The sequence below is a fragment of the Notamacropus eugenii genome, chromosome 4 (genome assembly GCF_028372415.1).
Source record: "Notamacropus eugenii isolate mMacEug1 chromosome 4, mMacEug1.pri_v2, whole genome shotgun sequence".
In the NCBI taxonomy this organism is placed as follows: domain Eukaryota; kingdom Metazoa; phylum Chordata; class Mammalia; order Diprotodontia; family Macropodidae; genus Notamacropus; species Notamacropus eugenii.
Genome location: NC_092875.1, coordinates 251,973,420 through 251,998,948, shown reverse-complemented (window position 1 = coordinate 251,998,948; position 25,529 = coordinate 251,973,420). Strand labels below are relative to the sequence as shown.

General features: G+C 35.9%; 1 protein-coding gene across 2 annotated transcripts in view; it reads left to right on the top strand.

The window, feature by feature from the left end:
• CHST9 (carbohydrate sulfotransferase 9) overlaps positions 1–25,529 on the top strand; it is a 354,622-nt gene that overhangs the window by 32,730 nt on the left and 296,363 nt on the right. For both annotated transcript variants that reach the window (XM_072604464.1, XM_072604463.1), the window contains exon 2: positions 20,302–20,510. In XM_072604464.1, the coding sequence (XP_072460565.1) occupies positions 20,390–20,510 (121 nt within the window). In that variant the 5' untranslated portion in view covers positions 20,302–20,389. The remainder of the gene's footprint in view (positions 1–20,301; positions 20,511–25,529) is intronic.

Genomic DNA, 25,529 nt, shown 5'->3' with positions numbered 1-25,529 from the left:
GGAGGTGAAGGGACCTGTTCAAAAATAGTAAAGAAGCCAATCTAATTGGATAGCAGAATATGTGGTGATGCGTAAGGTAAAAAGACTGGAAAGGTGATGCAGGCAGGTTATAAAACGTTTTGAGCAACCGAGAATGTTTTTATTTAATTCTGAAGATGATAGGGAACCATGGGAATTTATTGAGTAAGGAGGTGACATGGTCAGACCTGAACTTAAGGAAGATCATTTTGACAGCAGAGTAGAAAATGGGAGAGATTTGTGGCAGACCAATTAGCAGGTTATTGAAATAATCAAGGCATGAGGTGATAAGGGTCTAAAAAAACTGGGGCAGGATCAGAAGAGAGAAAGTGACAAGAGATGTTAACAAAAGTAAAATCAAAAAAACCTTGGCTAAAATAAAATGAATATGGAAGGAAAGAAACCATCAAAGAGGATACCTAGGTTGTAAGCCTGGGTGACTGGAAGGATGGTGAAGTTCTTGACAGTAACAGAGAAGTTTGAATGGGGTGAATTGGGCAGAAAATATGAGTTTGGTTTTGTACATATTGAATTTAGAATATTTACAAAACATTCAATTCAAAATGTCTAAGAGGCAGTTGGAGATGCAAGCCTGGAAGTCAGTAGAAAGGGTAGGTCTAGATAAGTAGATCTGAGAATCATAGAGATTATATTTAAATCCATGGGAGATGATGAGATCACCTAATGAAAGAATATAGAGGTAGAAGAGAAGAAGAGGTTGGGCCCACAGTTAGTGGGAGTAAGGCAGAGAATGAGCAGAGAGTAATGTCATGAAATCCTACAGAGAAGAGAAAATCAAGGAGAAGAGGGTGATTGGCAGTGTCAAAGATTACAGAGAGAATGAGAATTGTGAAAAGACCATTGGATTTGGCAATTAAGAGACCATTAGAAACTTTGGAGAGAGCAGATTCAATTAAATGAGGAGGTCAGAAGCCAGACTATTGACAGTCAAGAAGAGAAAAAAGGAAGTAAAGAAATCTGTTGGAGATAACCTTCTCAAGTAATTTAGCCACGAAAGGGATAACAGTTAATCATAGTCCTACTGTTTTTTCATGATGAAAAGTTTGATGTTGTAATAGTTGTATGTTCCATTTTCCTTCTTTTTGTGGTTTCCCTTCCAATTTCATCCTTAAAGGCTCTTGAGATAACATTGTTTATTTAGTTCCCTTGCCAAGCTTAACTTCAAGTGAATTTATCTTCTAAAGATTCTGTTTTATGAGAAGATACTACTCATAATAAAAATCTCTCCATCTTCATAAGACTTTACAAATGAGTTTATTTTGTAAACGAATTTTAATGCCTCATCCATATTTCTCAGATTGTGACTCAGATGTTTGCTGAATAGGTGGTACAGTGCCTGGAATCAAGAAGACCCAAGTTCAAAGTTAGAATCAAGAAGACCCAAGTTCAAAGTTAGCTGCAGACACTTGCTCTGTGACTATGGGAAAGTCATTCAACATCTGTTTGCCTCAGTTTCCTCATTTTATGGGGATGATAATAATTACACCTACCTTGCAGGATTATTATGAGGATCAAATGAGGTGAAAATTTTAAAGCACATAGGACAGTTCACATGATAGGTACTATATAGGTACTATTTATTATGATTATCGTATTTTCATCTTTTTGTTTTGGAAACAGTATTACATCTATTTAATGCCTGTGTAAAATTATTAAAATTAGTCATTTGTTATCCATTTCTAATTTTTCAATAGTAATTACTAGTTTACATAATTCAAGACTGATTTTTTCAGTTGTGTATCATTTCATTTACTTCTTTTTATTCTAATTCTTATCATTGCCCTGACAAATCAGTGGTTTTATGTCACAAAGAAAGCTGTAACAGAGGTGTCAAACTGTAAGCCTGTTGATGGATATGTTGCCTGAAAAAAATCCCAAGTGGGTCTTAACCAGATTAAGATGTAATTAGGAAAATTTCAATGAAATAAAATACAACATAATATAGATAATGTTAATTTGCACTGTAGTCCTCAGTGTTTTTATTTGAGTTTGACACCACTGCTGTAGACAATCCAATATCCAATCAATTACCAAATCCTGTGGGACTTAAAGAGAATGCTAAAAATTTTACAATATCTGGTCATTGATACAACAAATACGAGAGTGAGAGAGCAATAAAATTTAACCTCCAGGTTTCAAAAGTTAGCAATACAATGATGCTTTACACAGAAATAGCAAAATCAAAATGGGTAGCAAGCTGAGGGATAAAGATAATAAGCTTTCTTTGGGACATATTTAAATTTGATGTTCTGGTGAAGTATACAATCAAAGAGATCCATGTAGGAAGTTGGATATGTGAGAATAGAAAAGAGCATAAGTCTAGAGATATATGCTTATGAGGATATAGAGTTGTTCAAATTGTGGGAGAGAATGAAATGGACAAGGAAGAAAGAGGAAGCAAAAAAGGATGATAAATGATGCTTAATAACACCTACATTTAGGTACCACAATGAGACTATGGTATCGTTGACAAACACCAAGATCAGCCAAGGAGGCGCAGTGGATAGAGTGGTAGACCTGGAGTCAGGAAGACTCATCTTCATGAGTTCAAATCTGGCCAGACACTTACTAAGTGGGAGACCCTGACCAAGTCACTTAACCCTCTTTGCCTCAGTTTTCTCATCTACAGAATGAGCTGGAGAAGAAAATGGTAAACCACTTAGTATCTCTGCCAAGAAAACCCCAAATGGGTACACAAAGAGTCAGGCATGATTGGAAGGAGGAAACAATAACAACCAGATGAGCGATTAGAGATCAAGTTGTTGTAGTGTCTCTAAACTCAATAGAAGAGAGATGCTACGTCAGGAACTCTTAAAGAGTGTGGGGTGTTTGCGTGTGTGTGTGTGTGTGTGTGTGTGTGCGTGTGTGTGTGTACGTGGCGGGGGGGGTGATAGACCCCATTGGCAATCTGGTGAAGCCTATGGGCCTCTTTTCAGAAAATAAAATGGTTTCAAATGTATAACATAAGATACATGGAAAGATAGTTATCACAATGTAAAACAAAAAAATATATCCTAGATCCCAGCTGAGGATCCTTTCTACAGTAATAAGGAATGATCAAATATGTCAAAGACACAAAGAAGTCAGGAAGGATGAGAACTGGAAAAAAAAGGCAAATTTAGAGATCAGACGTAATAGTTGGCAATTTCAGAATGATGACTCACTGAAGTTGATGATATGTGCTTTATAAAATTTGCCCTTGTTGAAAGACTTAGCTCATATTGTAGAAAAATGCTCATTCAGAATATATTAATGCCTTGGGACTTTGATAGAATTTTAGGAAAAATATGAAATTTTATTCTTCCACTAATGTCTTACTCGAGCTACTGGCATGGGTTCCAAGAATCTAGGGTCACCTTCATATCAGGTTTCTAGTAAAGGAATAAAATTCAACATTTTTATTAAAATACTACGAAACACTCAAAGTATTAATATATTCTGAAATAGATATTCTAAAAGGGATGTCCCGAAATGGTCCTCCCAAGTTAGGGAAGCTTAGAGTAAATATCCCAGACTGACTCTATGCATGTCTAGAATCTGTAGACCTCCCTAAATTCCAAAAAGGGCCAGCCATAGTCTAATGGATTGTTTTAAACTATGGATAAGCAAGAAAATTGTCAATTGAGTTGAATAGATGCTATGTTCTTTATAAGGGTTAGACGTACCAGTATGGGTAAAATCCTGGATTCAGGAGAGATTTAGGAAGCACAAAGAAACTTTATAACATTTTTTCTTTTAATACAACAACAACAGTAGCAACATCAGCTCATTTCTAAAATGTTCAAAGGGTTTACACAGTCTTTTCCTCATCAAACTGTGGGGTGTATATTTCAGGTACACAGACTAGGTTTTTGCTATTAATTTGAGTAATCCAGGTATACATATAGTCACTCTAGGTCAATACTCCAAGCTTCCCTAACTTGGGAAGATGATTTCATCGTATCCCTTTGAGAATATCCTTTTCAGAATACACTAATACTTTTGGGCCTAGAGTCAGGAAGACCCCAGTTCAAATCTGACCCTCAGATATTTGCTAGCTTTGTGATCTTGGGCAAGTCACTTAAACTTTCTTTGACTCAGTTTTCTCATTGCAAAATGAGAATAACAATAGCTCTTTCCTTCCAGGGTTATTGTGAGGATCAAATGAGATAATTGTAAAGTATTTAGCACAGTTCTGGGCACAGTAGGCTCTATATAAATATTAACTTGCTGTTGCTGGATAGAGGGCTTGGAATAAGGAAACTAGACCTTGAAACTCATCTTGGGCATCAAATTTGCTTTCAACTCACCCTCTTAGAACTTCTTCTCTAAAATGGAGACAAAACTACTTGAATGATCTACCTCCTAGAGCTTTTGTGAGAACAGCGCTCTGTAAACCCTAAAATGCTATGTAAACATGTTAATATGTTTCCTATTGTATCTTATCATCCTTGTGACCCATTAGATGAGAAATCCTTTGAGGACAGGGACCGTGTTCTTCGTTATCTTTAGAACCCAGCATCAAACACAGAGCTTTGAAGCTCACAAGAGGTACTTAATAGCTATTTGTTGAATAGAAAAATAAAATTTTTAAATGAGTTCCTCACCACATGTAAGGTAGATTGAATAATCTCTAATGTCCCTTGCCAAGTACACAATTTAATGACTGCATGAAGTCTACTCGATTTTGTTGCCTGTCAGTCATTTTTCTCGATTGATTTGTCAAAATCAACATGGCCAAAATAGAGGAATTTATCTTACTTTTGAAGGCCTCTCACATACCCACTTCTCCCTTTTCTGTACTCGGTACATATTAATAGTTGATTTTCAAATAGATTTCAAAATGTAGGCCTATGATATATGTGGATACAGAAATACGGTTTGAAATTAAATATATGTGGAGAACTGCTCCATAGGTACCCAAACCTTACAATATTTTTATATCATATATATTTACTCAATCCTGTAAAAATCTTACAGTGTGGTACAAAACAGGGCATGACATGAAATGTGGGCAAAACTAGCCAAATACTCCATTATGAAAAACCCCAATCAAATTTTTGTAAGGTAGCATTGGTTTTAATTATATGCAATCTGTGATTATACATTTGATTATCTAAGCTGAAGAACATTATTTAAAAGTGCATTTAAAAACACACATTTAAAGATTTAAAATCTTAAAATTTTAAGATGAGGATGTGAGGCAAGAGCTTTGTCTTCTTGATGTGAAGTTTAATTACAACAAAGTTAAGAAAAAAGTATCTGTCCAGCAAGTTATTCAGCAAATCAGAAACATATTTTAAGCTCTTCTAAATTAGTGTCTAGTAAAGAATAAACTTCCAAGATCTAGAAGTCACAATATAATGAACACTTGAATAGACCATGAAATACTGTTCTGCAAAACCAAGTGAAAATATCCCCTAAAATCAGTACCTTTCTGCCATGAGGATGCCTACCTTTAATGGCTTATATTAAAGCAAATTATGAAAAAGCTATATGGAAATACGAAGGGAATTTTCAAGTCCTCAATAATTCAGAGATTTTAAAATAATTTTATTTCCACATAATAAATTACTTCTTCTCCATCATAAATTTATATTTTCAATCTATCCTGACTTTCTAATTTTTCACTCATATTATCCATTAATCAGTTTAAAAGTGAATTAAGCCATTCTCATCTGTTCTTTTCACTTAGCACATAACTTTGTTATTTCTCTGCTCGTAAACCTGCAGTGTTTTGTATTTCTGCCCTTTACCTATGATTAAACTGTTTTATCCTGGTGTTCAAGGTCCTCCACCGTGTTTCCAGCTTTATTTCACAGAATCATAGAATCTCAAAAATGGAAAGGACTTCAGAGGCCATCTAAGCCAACCTATGTCTGAGCAAGAATTCCCTGTATAATATATCAAAGAAGTGGCCTTTCAGAGCTGTTTTGTTTTTTGCCTTAAGATCTCCCAAAGGAGAAAGCTGCTAACTTCCAAGGAAACCATTGCATTTCTATATAGCTCTAATTATTAGGAACTTTTCCTTTGTGCTATGCCTCAAAATGCTTCTTTGCCGCACCCACCAGTTTCTATTATTTCTTCTTTCTGGAAGAAAGAAGTACAAGCCAAATCCCTTTTCTATCTGTCACTCCTGTCAAATACTTAAAGACAGCTGTCATTTATTTCATGCCATTTGTCCTAACATCTGCTATATTGGCACAAAACGGAAATATATGCCATCCCTTGAACACATAACATTCTTTCCTGCCTTTGTACTTTTTTTTGCTTTTTCTTATGTTTCAAGTGCCCTTTCAGACACACACACACACACACACACACACACACACACACACACACACACATCTCCAAATTTCACTTACTGAAGTTGTTTGCCTTCAAAGGTCCAGATACTTTTATTTTCCCCATGAAGCCTTTTTTGCTATTGCCAAAGACTTCAAGGAGGGAAAGAAAGAAAACTACATACAATGAAAATTAGCTGTGTTGAAATTCACTCTCAAAGTAGAGTCAGTTGACAAAAACTAACCTCCAAGAGTTAAAGGCTTAATATTCATTCATTAATAAAAAACCTTGGGGAGATATCTCTCCTTCCTGTGAATTCTCATTGCACCTGACAATGTACTTCTCCTATTCTCTTATCACATGAATTCTGTTGCACAGCTATTTGTCTATACATTAACTGCCTTATTAAGCTCCTTGAGGTCAGAAATCCCATTGTATTGACCTTTGCATCTCTTTAAAGGCCTTGAGTATGGCCTAGAATTGGTCATATTGTGGTGATTATTAGCAATTTAAATGAATATAAAGAGAGAGAGAGAGAGAGAGAGAGAGAGAGAGAGAGAGAGAGAGAGAGAGAGAGAGAGAATCCATATGGTCCAAGCTATGTTTTTTCCAATCGTAATGTATGGCTGTAAAAGTTGAATTATGAGGAAAGAGCATCACAGAATCGATGTTTTCAAATTGTAGTGCTGGAGAAGACTTTTGAGAGTCTGTTGGAAGCAAGGAGATCAAATTAGTCAATATATAAAGAAATTAATTCATATTCTCCATTGGAAGGACAAATACTGAAGCTGTAACTTAAATATTTTGCCATGTGATGAGAAGATAGGACTTATTAGAAAAGACTCTGATGTTGGGAAAGATTCAAAGCAAAAGGAAAGAGGGATGGCAAGAGGATGAGATGGATAGGTAGGAGTCATGGAAGCAATGAACATGATCTTAGACGGAATTCAAGAGATAGTAGAGAACAGAAGGGCCTAGTATACTATGGTCCATGGGGCCATGAAGAGTTAGACATGACTGAATGACTGAAAAACAGCAAGAAATATATATGTGTGTGTATGTGTATGTATATATGTATATATATATACATATATACATGCATAACCACAAATAATGCATACATATACATCCATACATACTCCTTCCCTGTGTATGTGCATAAATATATATTCATATGCATATTTACACATATGTGTGTACATAAATATGTCATATGTTTATACATGTGCATGTATGTATATATAAATGAAAATATATGATAGAGTTTAAAAATAAATCTGAAGTTATTTTCCTTTGCCTGCAAATAAAATCAAAATCCTAAGTGTGGGAAAATAATAAAAAATTATTTATATTTTTGTAGTAATTTTATATCTTGTCAAAATATTGTCATGTAGCAACTCACTTCGTCATCAATAAATAGGCAATTGGGGCAGGCTGAATTATTTCCATATTACAGACTAGGTAACAGAGATGCAAGATAAGTCTTTTACTTGAAGTTCCACAGCTAAATAGAAAGTCAGATATAGGATGCAGAACTCCTAACTCTAATTCCACTTCTATGTCTACTAAGTCATAATTTATTTTTGTTGGGACTGGAAGCTCAATTCCGTGTGGACAGTCTCGGGCAGGTAAAAGTGGGACTTCTAAATCTTAGAGTCTTACGAGGCCCTCCATGAACAGCAGGGGTTCGAGAAGGTCAGACTGAGCTAGCTTGGCTAGCTCGGGTATTTCCGCCTCTCCCCCGGAGATACCTGATGGGTGGAGTCTCCCTGCCCTCGAGGTCGTCCCGGATTGGAGCATACCTAGTTACCTAACAGCATGGTATTGAGATGCAAACTGTGTGGCTGAAGATTAAGTAGGATTAAGGAAGCCAGAAAGCTCTCTCTTAGCACGTGTGGAGCCAAGAGGACAGTAGGGCTCCGCTTCTTTTCTTTCCTCTCTCCCCTCCCCCTCTCTCCCCGCTTGTACTTCTACTTCCAATCCCTTAAGCTTAGCCTCCTTAGGAAATCTCCCCCTCTTCCTCCTAAGGAAGACCTCCCTGCATTTGTAACCGAAACCCTGTAATAAAGCTCAACCCCTGTTTGACTCTGGAACGTCCTTTCTCTCATACGTTTATCCGGCGTGGCCAGCCGAAGACCTCGGGAGGTGAGGTAAGAAAGACTCGGGTAGCCCAATACAGGCCTCTAGGCTTGGCATATTTTCATGCTTATTATCTTCCCCTGTGCTTCTACTTTCCTGTCTAGGCTTACACTTCTTTTGTAAGTCTTGCGTTTCCATCAGAATGACTGTTCCTAACTGTAGCTCAGCCCTTCCCCCATTTTTGTCCATCTGTCAAAGGAAATAGGAAAGTCTATGTTTACCATTATCTATTTAACAAAGAAAATATGATGAAGTATAAGAATTGTTAGGAGCTATGATGACTAATGTTCTTATGACATGAATCCCTCTGGTTCATGGTTATGAAATAACAGTGCCACAGGAAGGGCAACTAGGGACCAATGGAGATAATTAAATTTTCAATTCAATTCAGAGGATATGCATTCCTAGATCCCTTTCATTAAATATTAATTCAATAGATATTTGTTGATTAACTACCATATGCAACATTTTCTGCTAACTATATAGAATGCAAAAATATGTGTCATGGTTCATACTTTCAAAGAGCTCATAATTTAGAGAGGAACATAATGTCTACCATTTGACATTTAAATATTAACTTGCATACATCATTCCATAGTTGCTTCATATTGGGTTTTCCCCAACTACACTACATATTGCTCAGAGAATGAGGAGTGTATATTATACTTTTTGTGTCAACAGAGAGAATAGCAGAGGGGATAAAAATAGCTTGGGAGTCTGAAGGACCTGAATTCAAGTCCCACCAATTCCACCTCTGACCCATACTAGCTATGACAAAGGACAAGTTGTTGAAGCTCTCAAAGCAATTCTCTAAAACTGTAACTTATAAAATGGTTGCTCTCCGTTGGTAGAGGGAATTCCCTCACCAGATGTTTCTTATTTGAATGAAATCAGAAGTGGGATTTTTTTTCGTATTTCAATATTTTTTCTTTGTTTTATGGACCAGATATGACTTTATCAGTATAGGGAAATTCTAACAAGGAAATTGGCCCTACCAATGGAGATTAGGCAGCATCTATTTTTTATTAACATTTTACATTTTTCGTTTATTTTATTTTTAATTTATGAAATAAAAAAGCATTTCCATAAAAAATTAGAATAAAGATGATTGCAAATGGAATTTTTTTCAAGTAGGTAGAATGCTAGACGTGGTATTAGGAGAACATGAACACAAATTCTGACTCCAACACTTACCTGTGGTACTATGAGAAAGTGATTTAACCAAGAACCTCAGAATCACAGAATTTAAGATCACTCTATAAGTTTAGAGCTGAGACCTTAGAATCTTGCCAACATCTTCATTTCACAGGTGAAAAAACTGAGGGTCATATAGGTAAAATGAATTGTCCCAGGTTGTACAAGTAGTAAGTAGCAGAAAGGGATTAAACTCAGGTCCTCTGATTCCAAATCCAGCATCCTTTTCCATGGTTACACCTTGCCTTTCTGATAAACAGTTTTCTCATGCACAAAATGGAGCTTGTTGTTCAGTTGTGTCCAACTCTACATGATCCCATCTTGGATTTTCTTGGCAAAAATACTAGAATGAATTGCCATCTCTTTCTCACCTCATTTTATCGATGAGGACACTGAGACAAACAGGGTTAAATGACTTGCCCAGAGCCACATAGCTAGTAGGTAAGTATCTGAGGGCAGATTTGAACTCAGAAAGATCAATCTTCCTGACTCCAGGTCTGCTACTCTATCTACTGTGCCATCTAGCTGCCCCACAAAATTGAGCTATTATAAATAATGCATATCCTTATAACAAAGAGTCATTATAAGACTTTACTCAGACAATATATGTTAAGTCCTTTGTAAACCTTAAAGTGCTCTATAAATGCCAATAACAGAAACAACATGAGTTTTATGACAGCTCTTGGCATATTGCTGTATTCATGGCAGGGCACTCAACAAATATATCCTTGTTCATTGATTTAGCCAAATAACAAAACTGCAACTTCTATCACTTATATGTTTTCTGAACTTTATCTTTGCCTTTTCCCTCATCCTGCTATGTAATACTAGATACTCAGGGGCATTTTCAGGTAGTGTTTGAATTTCCATATGTCACAAAGTTGATTTTATAGTTTTCTATGCAGTCATCTTCCACTAAAGGATTGTATCCCAGGAGTAGGCAGCTAGGTAGTGCAGTGGATAGAGCATCAGTGCAGGAGTCAAGAGGACCTGAGTTCAAATCTCAGCTCAGACACTTGACACCCACTAGCTGTGTCACCTTGGGCAAGTCACTTAACCCCAACTGCCTCCTCCTGGGTCATCTCCAGTCATCCTGATGAATATCTGGTCACTGAATTCAGATGGTTCTGGAGGAGAAGTGAGGCTGGTGACCTGCACAGCCCTCCCTAACTCGAAGTCAAGTGCAAGTCATGTCATTATTTCTCTGATGGCATGGTCTTCTTTGGCAATGAAGGACAAACACACACACAATGTATTTTCCCAGGATGTCAATGTGATATGAAGGCAACCATGAGTTCTCAAAGGCTCTGTCAGCAGAGCCCAAATGGTAATAGAGTAGAAAGAGCACTGGAGTCAGAGAACTTAAGTTTAAATCCTTCTCCTGATACTTACTACTTATGTGACCTTGGGTAAGTAACTTAATCTCCCTTGACCAGTTTCTTTACCTGTAAAATGAAGGGGTAATATTAGATGACATCTGAGTTCTCTTCCAGCTTTAGATTCATGATATGACTAGTTGTAATTAGTATTAGTATTAATAGCGGTAGATAGACAAAAAATGCCATAGGACTGAGAAGGCTACATAAATTGTGGTTTGATCATGGATTTGCAAAGTACTAAATCATTAGCGTTATAAGAACATCATAGATATTTAATTTTCACTCTGGTTTGTAATGAATTTGTTAATATTTATTAAATGTGAATTCTTTGTGAAGATATTTAAAGGTAGGTAAGGTAGAAACAGATTGATAAAGCTCATGTTTATTTTATCTTCATACAATCCATATACTACATCATTTAAATTCTTTCTTGAACTCAGTTGCCTGATCCTTAAACTGTAGGAGTTGAAATGAATTATTTTTAAGGTATCTTTCTACTCTTAAGTTGTCAACAAGTAATTTCCTTGGGTATTTTCACTCTAAAAATGGAGTAGGAGTGAAGCATCTTCATACTTATCCATAGTCATTCTCGCCCTAGAACAAAAAAGCCTTCATTAAAGGAAGGCTATGTTTTTGTGGGCAAATGAGCAAGGGAAAGAAAGGAAGGGAAGGAGAACAGTGAATACAAGATACTCTGAAAGAGTGATTGAAAGCCCTCCCTTTAAATCTCTTTGATAGTTCAGTTTTGAGATGCCTATGTGTAGTCCAGAAAAAGGAAGATTAGGCAGATGCCACAATCCCAGTTTGCTCCTTACTGACAGCCCAGAGAAGGTATAAAGGAGGGAGAAGGAACAGTCATCAATAAGAGAGAGGGTAGGCATACAGAAGAAGGATGCTGATTTGATTTCCCCTAAACCAACTAACGCCAATAAAGCAAATAATAACCAATCAATAAGTATTTATTAAACAACAATATGTGAAGAACATGCAAAGATAAAAATAAAGTAGCCCCTGCCTTCAAGTTTATTTTTTATTGAGGGAAGTAGCGTGGATACATTGGTCAGTTGGTTGTCCTTCATTCTCAAAGAGGACCAAAATGACATCAAGGTATAGCATGTCCAACTGTAGCTGATCAAACCAATATGAGCTCGGAATGCTCTACCACAGATCAGGCACAAATAGTTCATATGAACATTTAGGGTGGAAATGTCTCTAAATGTGTGCCTTTCATATTTCTTAAAAAAAAGTTCATATGGACACATAAAAGTCTATACAAAATACAAAGTCAATATAAGCTTATTTTGGTAAGAGGCATTAGTAACTGAGAGAGAAAGGACCAAGAAAGGTCTCATCTGGGGGGGGGGGGGCAATAAAATAAGCCTTGAGGATGAGGAGGAAATACATTCTAAGCAGAGGAGACAAGCTGTGTAAAGGCACGGAAATGAGAAATGAAGATGATTAGTAGAAAGGCCAGACTGTCTAATGTGTGAAACAGAGTAAGAGCAAATGAAATATAAATCTTGTGTGTTTTGTGTATGAAGTTTCCAAAGGATCATAGATCTAGAGCTCACTTAGTCATTTTATAATATAAGAAAAGTGAGGGCTATGGAAGTTAAGTGATTTGTCCAAGGGTAGTAAGCTTCACAGGTGAAATTTGAACCCTGGTTCTTGGATCCTGCACTGGCCATGTCGTTACTCTTCCTCTTCCTCCCTCATTCAGAACACTCCAATGGCTCCCTGTCCTCTCAAGGATCAAATATAAAAGCCCTCTGCTTGGAGTAAAGTGAGCTGGAAAAGGAGATGGTAAACCCCTCCAGTATCTTTGCCAAGGAAACCTCAAATGGGCAAAGAGTCAGGCAGAGATCTAAAAGAGACCTTAAGACAGGATCAAGTTCATTCTCTCTCATTTTACAGATAAGGAAATTGAAGCCCAGAGAGATTAAGTTAGTTACCCAGTCACACATCTAGCAAGAAGGGAATAAAATTTGAACTCTGGTCCTCTCATTTCAAATCCTACAGTTGGTTCAAAGTAGAACCTTAAAGTATTGAAGGGGGTACTTTATTCTCATTTCATTAGTATATGAAACTCTCCAAGAGGATTTTCCCTTTACCAATCTAGATCAGCACATCCTGCACAATTTTTATCCTTAAAGAGTTGCCTGGGGACATGAGATGAAGCAATTTGTCCAAGGTCACTCAGCCTTGTCAGAGAAGGGTCTGAACCCCAGGGTTTGTAGCTCACAGGCCATCTCTCCAACTATTCTGCCATGCTTCTCTGAAAGTATAATAACAAGGTAAAAAGACATTTTTCTTTCCCTAGAAACATCCTCACAAAGCAAGGAAGAAAAAACAGATAGGAAGAAACAGAAGCAAAAATAAATAAATACCATCTGTAAGCTTCTTAAAAAAAGAAAAAGCAATTCTAAAATTCCTAAATTATTTTTTTGAGAATTCTAAGATTTACCGTTCCCACTGTGAGATTAGATTTCAGTTCCATTAGTTTCCACATTATAAATATCTGCCATTTCCAGAAAGCTGATGGGTACGGAGCTGACCTCAAGAAACTTATAATCATAGCAAGGGTGAATCTAGGCCTATACAAAGATAACAATAACAAAACAGGCCATGAGAAGTCCATTAAGAAACACAAAGCATTGTAAGAGCTTCAAGGATAGATCCCCTTCAGGTTTTTCTGGTTATGGGTTGAGCAAGTATAGAAGCAATTAGAGTTCACCAAATGCTTTAATTTGACGTCTGACTACTGGAGCTCGAAAGAAAGAATTTTGTCTGTTGGAATGGCATAGCTTGCTATACATAAAGCAGCATTATTCCAAGTAATTTCAATCTCCAATAGTCTCCACTTCTTCCAGAGGCTTAGAGGCAGACTGAGCATCTCCAAATAGGTATATTTTCCCATTACAACTGACCTTCAGCTTTGCTTGGAGCAACACTGCAGCTTCTGCTGCCTCACCTTTGTTTAATGAGAGTCATTTTCGAATGCCAACTTTGGGTTAATGGACTGAGATCTGAGAAAATCTCATGTATCTCTCTATTTTACGCCAGATTGCCTTTCTGCCTTGTGGCTTTAATCACTCAATCCTACTCACATCTGCCATAATAACAATTAGAGGTTTTCCACTGCCTTCTGCACCCAGGAGGATGTGTCAGATACAGAAGAGCTACATTTCTCAGAGAAAGAGAGAGTAAATTCTTCATCTCTATCCAGAAGCCTAGGTAATAATTTTCTCATTTAAATCCCCCAGGATTACTTCTATTGGCTTCCACACCCACTATTCCCCCAGGTTCATAGCTGTAGTCTGATTTATGAGTTTTCTTCCATCCCTTCTCTTCTGAGATGAGTTTTAATTATGCAAACAGCAAGAGTTTAAAGATCTCTTCCTTCTTGAGTGCAATTATTTAGTCTTTAGTAGGAGAATTTATTTGATTGGTTGCCTACTATCTGAATTTTCTTATCTACCTCACTTATTATTTCTGTTCAGTGTTTAACTTCAACTTCTATGCAAGAGAAAGTTACCTTCATTTCATGAAGTTCCTTGAGGAATCAGTCTTGGAAAGTTTCAAATTTCAAATCTCCCTTGTGGGCTACACTGTCTTATAAGTACTTGGAAAACTCATATTCCTCTAGCTTTAATTTAATATGGTAAGATCTCTTCTATCATATGAGCTCTGTGAGAATAGTTTCAACTCCTTTTATTTTCTTAAAAACTTTCTCTGCTACCAGAGCCAAGATTAACTGGATTACAAAAAAAATTCAGAAGCACAAACAAAAATGTGTTCCTCTGACACCAGTCCCATATGCAGTTATTTCTTCTGTAGAATTGAATTTTCAAAGGGAACCTTATAGAAAAGAAGAGGGTTAATATTTCCTCCAAGTCTTGAGGTTAGCGATTTGGGTAGCTGTCCTTATGTACTAACTTGAGTTAGTCTATGTTAGTCTAATGTTTAGACTTTTCCCTATTGTAGTTAACTGAAAAAAAATATAGGTTGGCATATAATCCAGTGATTTTTTACTATTTTAAACACTCTAATTTTATTAAAATAGCATGAAATATATAAAATAAAATTCTGTAAGTTATACAAAGAAATAAAATATATCAATATGGAGGAGTTACCTATGTTCTTAAACTCAACTATTACCTATATGCCTTCTTACCCAAATGGGGATGTGTAAGGTTGGTGTCATTGCTATTTCTGACTCTTTATGACCTCTATTTGGGGCTTTCTTGGTAAAAATACTGAAGGGATTTGCCATTTCTTCTCCAGCTCATTTTATAGAGGAGGAAACTGAGGCAAACAGGGTAAAGTGACTTGCCTAGGGACAAACAGCTAGTAAGTGACTGAGGCTGGATTTGAACTCAATAGGAATCTTCCTGACTTCAGACCCAGTATTCTATCTGCTGCACTTTGAGTTTAAAAAAAAATCAATTTTTTTATGTTTTTGAAGATTAAGAGAAAAAAATAAGAAAAACCTTGTACTTCCTCTCATCGTATTTCAAGTGTTGAAACGGCTATCAAAAAGGCATTTTTTTTTTCCTGTCCAAGGTCTTCTATAATACTACCTATAGCTTTTCTATTGTTTTCATTTTGCCTGAGAGACCTGATCTCATGTTGTTCACTCATACTCAACTCTATTCCGCTGGCTAGTCTCTTCCTCAAAAAAGAAATGTCTGGCTTAATCTCAGGGAAAGCTTTAAACTGTTGCTCCTGTATCCACTAGAATTATATCTTTTCTCTTTTCTTTCAGAAATAGGAAAGATACAGAGAAGCAGCAAGGCCTCCCTAGTGTGGGGAAAAACACTAAAATTCAAATTCCAGTTCTATTATTATGTATGTGAGGTTGGACTCAACCCCACTTTGGGGATCTTAATTACCTTAAGAAATTGAGAGAGCTTCTTTAAGAACACTTGTGCCTCTAAATCTTTGATCCTACAGATTGAAGCATACTATTTTCGCTATGTTTTTCATGCTTTTTTTCTCCTTTTGATCTATTTCTTCTTTTACAACACGACAAATATGGAACTCAAAATTTTACTTAAAAAAGGAATATAAAAAATTGTTTTACATGTAATTTGAAAAAATAAAATACTTTTTAAAAATAAATCTTTGATTCTGTGAAAGTATAAATTATATCCCCATTCTAAATCTTTATAAAATAACATATCTTTTCCCAAAAAATCACAGACATAATTTTTCTCAATTAAAACGTAACTCTGACAGCCATTTCTCTTCACTCATTCTTAACTTTCTCATAGAATTATTAGAATTTGGGCGTTGGAAGGGTCATCAGTGACTCTCTAGTCCTAACCATGCTAATAAACCTGATAAGTGATCATATCAACTCTGTCAGACATTGATATGGAGAAGGAATCCAGCACTTCTTAAGGCCTCCCTTTCCACATTTGGACAGTTCTCTTCATTAGGAAGTTCTTCCCTGTAATCAAGCCTAAACTGACCTCATTGAAACTCCCATGCTTTGTTCCTGGCTTTGCACTATGAGATCAGGCAGAACAAGTCTAACCCCTCCTCTATGTGACAGCTCTTCAAATGCTTGAAGATAGCCCAATTCTTTGCTCCTCTAGGGTAAACATTCTCAATCCCTTTAGCCTTTCCTCATGTGACACAGACTCCAGTCCCATTTCTGTGCACATTGACCAGTTCATCAATGTTTTTCTTAGAGTGTGATGCCCAGAACTGAACAAATACTCCAGATGAATTACCTCTTTATTCCTGGAAGCTATGTCTCTTTTAATGAAGCTGAAGATTTCATTGGCTTGTTTGGCTACCATGTCACATTCCTGACTCATTGAGCTTGTAATCCACTAATACTCCCAGGTATTGTTCAAAGAAATTGCTGTTAAACAGCATTTCCTTCTTCATGAACTTAAAAACTGATTTTTTTTTAAACAAAGTCTAGTCTTTACATTTATCCTCACTGAATTTTATCTAATTAGATGCCACACAGTCCTGTAATCTGCTAAGATCTTCTAGAATCCCAACTGTCATCTAGGGTGTTAGCTGTCCTTCCCATCTTCATATCATCTGCAAATCAGATGAGAATGTCATCTATGCCTATACCTAAATAACTGATTTTTTTTAAAAAATAGCAAATAATACAGTGCCAAGAACATATCTCTCATCCACTTCACTAGAGAATTTCTGCCATGTTGACACAGAACAATAAAGCAATGCTCTTTGAGTCATGTCATTCAGCCAGTTCTTATTTCATCTACTTATGTTGTGGTCTGGTCTATATCTAGCTTTCTTTCCCACAGGAAATATTTTATCAAATAACATTTTTGTTGTCCAATTATATCCAACTCCTCATGAGTTTTCTTGGCAAAGATACTGGAATGGTTTGCCATTTCCTTCTTTCTAGTTCATTTCACAGATGAGGAAACTAAGGCAAATGGGGTGAAGTGACTTGCCTAGAGTTACACAGCCAGCAAGTTTCTGAGGCTGGATTTGAACTCAAGAACATGAGTCTTTCTGACTTCAAGCCCTCTATTCACTGTGCCACCTATCTGCTCTATTTTATCAAATACTTCACAAACTATATCTATAGCATTCTTCTGACCTACCAGTTAAAAAGAAGAGATTAAGTGAATCTGATATGACCTATTCCTGATGACAGCATGTTAGCTCTTTGTAATCACCAGTTCCTTTGTTGGATTTTCATTGCCTGATGATCCACTCTGGAATTTACTCAGGAATCAGTTTATCTCATTGACCTACAGTTTACAAATTCTATTTATTCCCTTTTTTAAAAAAATGTACCAGCATTTGCCCTTCTACAACATCGCCTTTCTCCATTATCTTTCAAATATCACCCTTGCTTAGCAATCACCTTGACTCAGTTCTTTACTATCCAAGGATGTATTTATTGTATCTGAGCCAAGTGACATGAATTCATCAAGGACAACAGGGTGCTCTCTTTCTATCTCCTTACTTATTTGGAGCATCATTTTTTGTTATTCCTTTTATTTTTCTCCCCATTGGTCTTAGAGGCTAATGTGAAAGTTAAAATTCATATAATGCCTCAATGTTAACCTTTTACCAGTATGGCCAACTCCAAGAAGTTGTCATTTTGGTTAAGTTGTTTAATCATTGATTTATTTTTGATTTGTGTTTTTAACAGAGGTTTATTAAGGGCACTATCTTCTTTTGTTTTGAAAACATTTGAACAAAATAGAATAATTTTAAAATAAAACGCTGGATTGATTTCTTCATACAAAGAACATTTGTGAGATGGTTAAAGATATTAGGAACACATAATCTTGTGCATCCTATTATGTACTGGAGCATCATGATGATATCAGTTTAGTAGTTTGCTCCTAAAACTACAGTACATATTTGACTCTGCTATAAAAATAATGTCATCACAGTATTTCTTAAAACTAAAATTCTTTTGACAGGATCCAAAGCAGGACTGCATTTGATAAAAATAAGTTCTTTATTTTAACATTAATTGTGATTTTGGAGAAAGATTTAGAATATTACCTTTTAAAGTATATAGAATAGAAGGTTCCTTTTATATATATAAATCACATCTTATGAAAAACTCCATTTCCTTGGATGCCACATTTTTAAAAATCGAACCTGTCTTTCAGAATTTACCCTTTATCTTAAATGATTCTGCCTAATTTTCTAAATAGCAAATATGTGTTGTCTCTTAAATTGAGTTTGAGTGATGAAAAGATACTCTTGAGATTATATCTAACAGACAATTAAATATGGGACTGACTCTCAGAAAAGGGCTCTTGGTTAAACATATAAATTTTGGGAGTCACCTTATTGAGTTTTGTAATTGAAATCATAAAAGTAAAGATCACCAAGAGTAAATGTAGAAAATGACACAGAAAGAACCTTAGCGTTATATGGCTTAAAATGTGTTTAATTGACAAGAGAAGGTAGGGATGCAGTCAAGGAGATGAAAAAAAATCTAGGAAAAAGAGGAGAACCATGTAATGCACTATAATAGAAGAGGAAAACAAAAGGGAGAGGGGATGGTCAATAGTGTCCATTGCTACAAAGTAGGTGGATACAAATGATCAGTTATTGTATTTAACAATAAGGAGACTTTGGAGAGAACCAAAGGGGTCAGAAAGTAGACTTCAAGAGATTGAGAGGTCATGAAGTTAACAGAGTGAGTTTAGGCTATTTATTCAAAAATTTAACAATGAATAGTAGATAGATAAGATGATAGCCTGATGAGAGCCAAAGTTTTGTGGGCAAGATTGATAGGGTGAGTGTACTTGAGACAATATAAAGGAAAGATTCATCTCATCACTGATTCATTTAGACATTGCTTAAAGGCCATCTAGCAGACTTAGAGGCTATCTAGTGTACCCTCCTTTTATAGTTGAGGAATATATATATAGTTTTATACTTGAGAAAATTAGGCTCAGAGAGATTAAGTGACTTGCCCAATATCACATAATGATCTGGTGCAGGATTTGAACTCAGGACTTCCAGCCTCCAAGTCCTTTACTCTCTCTATTATGTCAATATGCCTTACTATTGACCAGTAAGAAAAAAGAATGGGTAATTCTTGGTGCAAGTTCATGAGGATATGAGAATGGAAGGAATTAAGGATACATCGGAGGTCATGACTTTGTAAGGGATTAGGACCACCAAGTCCTCTGAGAAAGGAAGGAAAAAGGAGAAGACAGGTGAGAAATTTGAGAGGTTTAGAGGAGAAGAGTTGAAATATTTCATTTCAAATGACCTGTCTTCTCATTAAAGTAAGAAATTGGGTTCCCTGCTAAGAATGAGAGAAAAGACAAGGGAGTAGGAGAAGAGAAAGTTTGCAACTAAGAGGGAAAAACTTTTTATTAATTGTATTTTTTCTCCTTGTTGGTTTGTGGTTTTTTGTAACATATTTTTATCAGAACTACCTGAGCTCAACTTTCAGATATTGTATACTGGAAAATCAATAACAAAATCTCTTGTTAATTAAAAGTAGTTTAAGTTGGGATATACATCCTTCTTTGACCTTAACAATTTAGAACAGATTAACTCAACACAGTGCTTTAATGTTAAAAACTTAATCATTAACTGCAGAGAAACAAATTTGTCAGATAAGACTGAAGTGTTTGGAGTATAACAGGACATCTATCCCTTGAGGAAAGGATTCCTGAAGGTCATCAGTTCCATAACACCAGTGTTCATTTAAACATTCAGTGTTGCAGACATTCTCCAATTTCACAGAACATCCTTACAGAAGCGTCACCCAAGAATCACAATGCTTTATTTGTCCACCTTCTAGGATACTGGAGAAAAAGATGCTGAAGAGAACAAGATTAAACTGAGGATACATAGGAGGAAAGTCATGTCATATTTATAGAGGAGCAAAAATGCAGCCCTCTGAAATGGTCATGAATTTGAGACAAGTCTTTGTGTCTGTGCTGATGTTTGGAGTAGCAGGTCTACTCCTCTTCATGTACCTACAGGCTTGGATTGAAGAGCAACCTACAGGTAATGATGCATGGCTATATACACTCCTTTTCTATAAGATAAGTAAAAATGCTTATCGGAATTCAGAAATTTTTTTTGTTCAATTAACCAAGAAAATAGGTTGAATTGTTATTGATCTTTCTTGGCTGCCTTGGATGTATGCAAAGTCATGTAAGATCTATTTCTGGACACATTACTTCTTTCCATCTGGCTGCCAGCATGACCTCCAGCTCCCACACTTATATTCACTAGTCTGTCTCTTCTAAGATCATATTTTTGAGGAGGAGGCTCCATTGGCATGGTGATGATGACAAAAAGATAAAGAAAATTCTGTCACTATTATTGCTATGTGTAGTAGTGATAGTGGGTACATAGCATCACCTCCAAAGAAAAAAAGATACACACACATATGCATATATATATGTGTGTGTATATATATATATATATATATATATGTCTTATTAGTCTTTTCTGTCCATCAAAAAACAGGTTAGTCATCATTCTCTTTTGTACTCTTCTGTAATTAGTTTCACTAGGAATAATTTTCTGATAAATTGGGTAAATTGCATAGATACATATAGACTTGTAGGACTTTGTTGTTTTCCATTGTTAAGGATGCACCATGGATTTATAACACTACAGAAAAGTGATGCAATCAGAAAAAATGTTTCGCTGATACTGTCCCATTGTTGACTTTTAAAAACAGAATTACTTTAAATACATGAGAATCTTCTTTGTGGAACTATACAGGACTGACAAAAAACAGATAAGATAATTTAAATCATTATTTCAATTGCTAATTTTTCCTCTGGGTCTTTTCTCATGGTAATGAAATCTAATGGGCAGAAGCTAGGCCTAATTCTATTTTCTTGATAGTATCTATCATGAATGAAGCTATGTGATATTGTTTGGAGTTGTTCCTGTTAAGACACATAACTAAAAGTCAATAATTCACTGAAGTTCTGAAAGAACCTGCTTATAAGGTGACTTAATCTGGTAAGGCAGCCTGGTGGCATCAGTCTGATACACTATTAGTGCATTATTCTGGCATGTTAAATAACATGGGTGAATTGTTGTTGTTCTGTAATTTCCAGTCATGTCTGACTCTGTGACTCCATCTGGGATTTTCTCAGCAAAGATACTGGAATGTCTTACCATTTCCTTTACTAGATCATTTTACAGGTGAGGAAACTGAAGCAAACAGGGCTAAGTGACTTGCCCGGAGTCACACAGCTATTAAGTGTCTGAGGCTAGATTTGAACTCAGGAAGATGAGTCTTCCTGATTCCAAGTCCAGCACTGTATTCACTGTGCCTCCTATCTGCCCCAAAGTGCATATTCACAGACAGCTCTGTTGTAAAAAGATATAAGTTTATTCAGTCAGTGATAGTTGAATAACTATAGATCAGGAAACATCAGACTTGGTATCATAGGATACATTATAGAAACCATTGCAACCTCTTCCCTCAAAGATATTGCAGTTCTACAGAAGTCGAAAAAGTGATAACTAGGAAATTCCTAATTTGATTTTTGTCTTAATTTATAGAAAATCTTGAAACAGAGAGAGGGTCAACTGGGAATTGTGAAACAGTTTTGAAGAGTGGCTTTTCTCATGTTAGTTTTAAATATGGGGTTAGGAGAATTTATTATTTACTCTTTTGTGTTTTTTTAATGTGTATTTCTTGGGGTCCTTTACAAATCGATCAAATACTTTAGAAAGAATTCTCCCCTATTTTGCAAACAACTCAAAAGCCAGAGTAATCAAATTACTCAGCTACCCAAAGCATTAAAACAGAAATTGTGATGCCTTTTGTGCCTATGTTAAAGAAGAACAATTTTCCTCGGTTACGCTACCATGATATTTTCATAGAAAAATGAACCATATACTTATACCTAGATTGTAATTCAATAAATTCCCAATTTAACAAATCCCTACAAATATGTAAATATGTAATTTATATGTTTCAAATAATTTTAGAAGCAGCTTTAAATACATTCTTATTTTTTAAACAGAAAATGCTTCTAAGTGTCATTTGATGAGACCCCAGGTAAAGCACTTACCCTTTCTAGGTCTCCATTTCTTTATCTGTAAAATGGAGATAATTATATGTACTACCCACCTCACAGTTTTGTTATAAAGGTCAATAGAGATGATAAACATGAGAGCATTTTGTATCTCTAAGGGTTATATCCACTGGTGCCCACACAATAATGAAGATATTGAAAGGCTCCCAGCATATTGTTTCAAGATTTGTGAAACGTTGTGGACAAGTCACGAAAGACACCAGAGCATAGTAGAAAGAGAGGCTGCTTTGATGCTAGGAAGGCTTGAATTCACCCTTTGACACACACTGGCTGTGTAACTTTGGCCAACTCACTTAACTTCTCAATGCTTTTCAATCTTTTTTTTTTTTTTTTTTTAGTGTTCAACTCTTCAACTCTTTGTGACCCCATTTGGGATTTTCTTGGCAAAGGTATAGGAGTGGTTTGCCATTTCCGTCTCCAGCTCATTTTACAGGGGAAGAAACTGAGGCAAACAGCATTAAGTCACTTGCTTTAGGCAACTCAAAATATGCAAGCTGTAGAGAAGGTGATCACCTACATTGGTAGAAAGAATTGGTTCACCCAGGAGTTCCCTGTATCAATGAAATAACAGATATAGCCTCTATTCCTATGGACAAGTAAAGGGAATGAGAAGTCATGAGTGGGCTGTGAACTGTACCTTTGGATGGAGAACCCATATCAATTAAATCACAAATTCATTGGCTCTAATAGAGTCTATGTCATTAAAATACGATCTCTGTGAAGGGGAAAAATCACCTCATGTGCATATCCTTTTACATATAAATTAAATTGTAGGTAAGCTCTCTGTTCAGTCACATTGCTCTATTTAATAGATATCTTCCCCTTTTCTTTATCAATCAATCAGTGGAATGATCCGTCATTTCATTGTCAAAGTTGCCTACTCAAAACTATCCTAAGCCACTTAAGCTGCCTTCTATTTTATAGTAATAAGTTTTTGCATCATTCCTAACCTATCTTTAAACCCTTTGACATTCTCTTCCCTAAAGACTATGATACATATCAAATGTTGACAAGAGACAGACTTTTCAGTTTTTAAACTGAAAAATGCTTTATTATTCTAAGTGTAAACAATATTTTTGCCCAATATTTTTGCACTATACAATTAGTGCATTTAATTAGTGCTGTATTTCTGTGTATACACACAAACACACATCTGAATAATGTACATATATACAGTATATAAACAACAAGGCAGCACAGTGGATACAGAGTAGAACCTGTAGTCAGGAAGACCCGAGCTCAAATCCAGTCTCAGACACTTACTAGCTAGGTAGGTGTTCCTGAGCAAGTGACTTAACCCTTTTGTCTCTTTTCTCATCTGTTTAAAAAAAAATAAAACGAAACACTGAAGGAAATTGCTCCAGTATCTTTGCCAACAAAACCCCAAATGGAGCCACACAGAGTCAGACATGACTTAAACTAGTGAATAATGACAAAAACAGCACATGCTGAAAAATAGCACTAATTTCATATAAAGAGAGATGGGAGGTATCTCATAGGATGTCCCAACAATCTATGCTTAACCCTTAGCTGCTCAGTAGTTTTATCAGTGACTTAGATAAAATTAAAGGTTGCCTACTTTCCAAATTTTGAGATGACCTGAAGTGAAAAGAGATAAATGTCATGTTGCATATAAAAATCAGACTCCAAAAAGATCTTCACAAAAAAGGAATGCTGAGCCAAATGCAATAAGAGGCAAATTGAATTTTATAGTACTTCAAGGTTTGCAAAATTTTTTATAACATGTTAAGGCTTTTATCCTTATAACAACCCTGGGAGGTAAGTGCTATTATGATCTCCACTTTGCAGAGGAGGAAACTGAGGCAGACAGGTTAAATAACTTACTAAACCAAGGTCACATAGCTGATGAAAGTCTGAGGCAGAGCACTGACCTTAGCGTTCAAATCTCGCTGTCTTCAGACCCTTACTAGCTGTAAGACGCATTTGAGTAGAGCGCAGATTCAATAGGTATCATTCTTCTGATGTGGTCAACAAAATGTTATTGTGAATTCAGCCTGCATGAAAAAGTCCAGATGTCCAGAACAAAGGTGCCCTCTGCCCTAGTCAGATCATTTCTAGCGTATGGTGTACAGATTGAGCTGTTCTGTGCTAGGACAGATGGGCGGCTTCATGAGAGGTGAGTTCCTCATGGCTATAGGTGTTTAAATAATGGCTGGATGAATACAGGGAAGGTATTTTGTAGAAAGGATTCCTATTTAGGTGTGGGTTAAATCAAGTGACCCCTCAGGTCACTTATTATGCTGGAATTCTTTGTTTCTATGACTCTTATGAAGCCTCATGCAAAATATCTAAAGACATATGAACTTCTACTGGGGTAAAAAACAAAAAAAAACTAGCCTAATTTTGGTTTATGAGATGCTAAGTGGTGCATTTAACCATGTTGTGATTTAAAAAAAAAGCAACTAGATACTCTTGGATCTGTGAATGTTTCAGTTTTAGCTCATTAAATTCTTAAGTCCTTCCAGTCCATTTTACCTGAGGCCTTGAAAACTTAATAAAATGTGGAACATTTACTGAGTCTTGCCAATTTTACCTGGGTTTTTCTAATTAAAATCTCTTTACTATTTACAGTTACCCTCCTATACTCCCTTGGTTTATTTAATTAAAAGATAAAAATAGAGGATTTTTTTTTCAGCTGATGAAGGGATATCTAAAAATAGAATTGAATTCTCTCCACCGATATTTAGTTTTTTTATAACCAAATCCATGTTCTGAGAGACCTTAGACAACATATAATTCAGTTTCCTCATTCACAGATTAGAAAACTGAGTCTCAAGGAGGTTAAATTATTTGAGGTATGAAAAAAAAACATTAAATTTGGAGTCAGAAGATGGGTTGGAATCCCATGTGTAAGTATTAGCTAGCTCTAGGATAGCCATGGGCAAATCTTTTACTCTCCATGAGCCTTAGTTTTCTTGTCTGCAAAATAGGTATA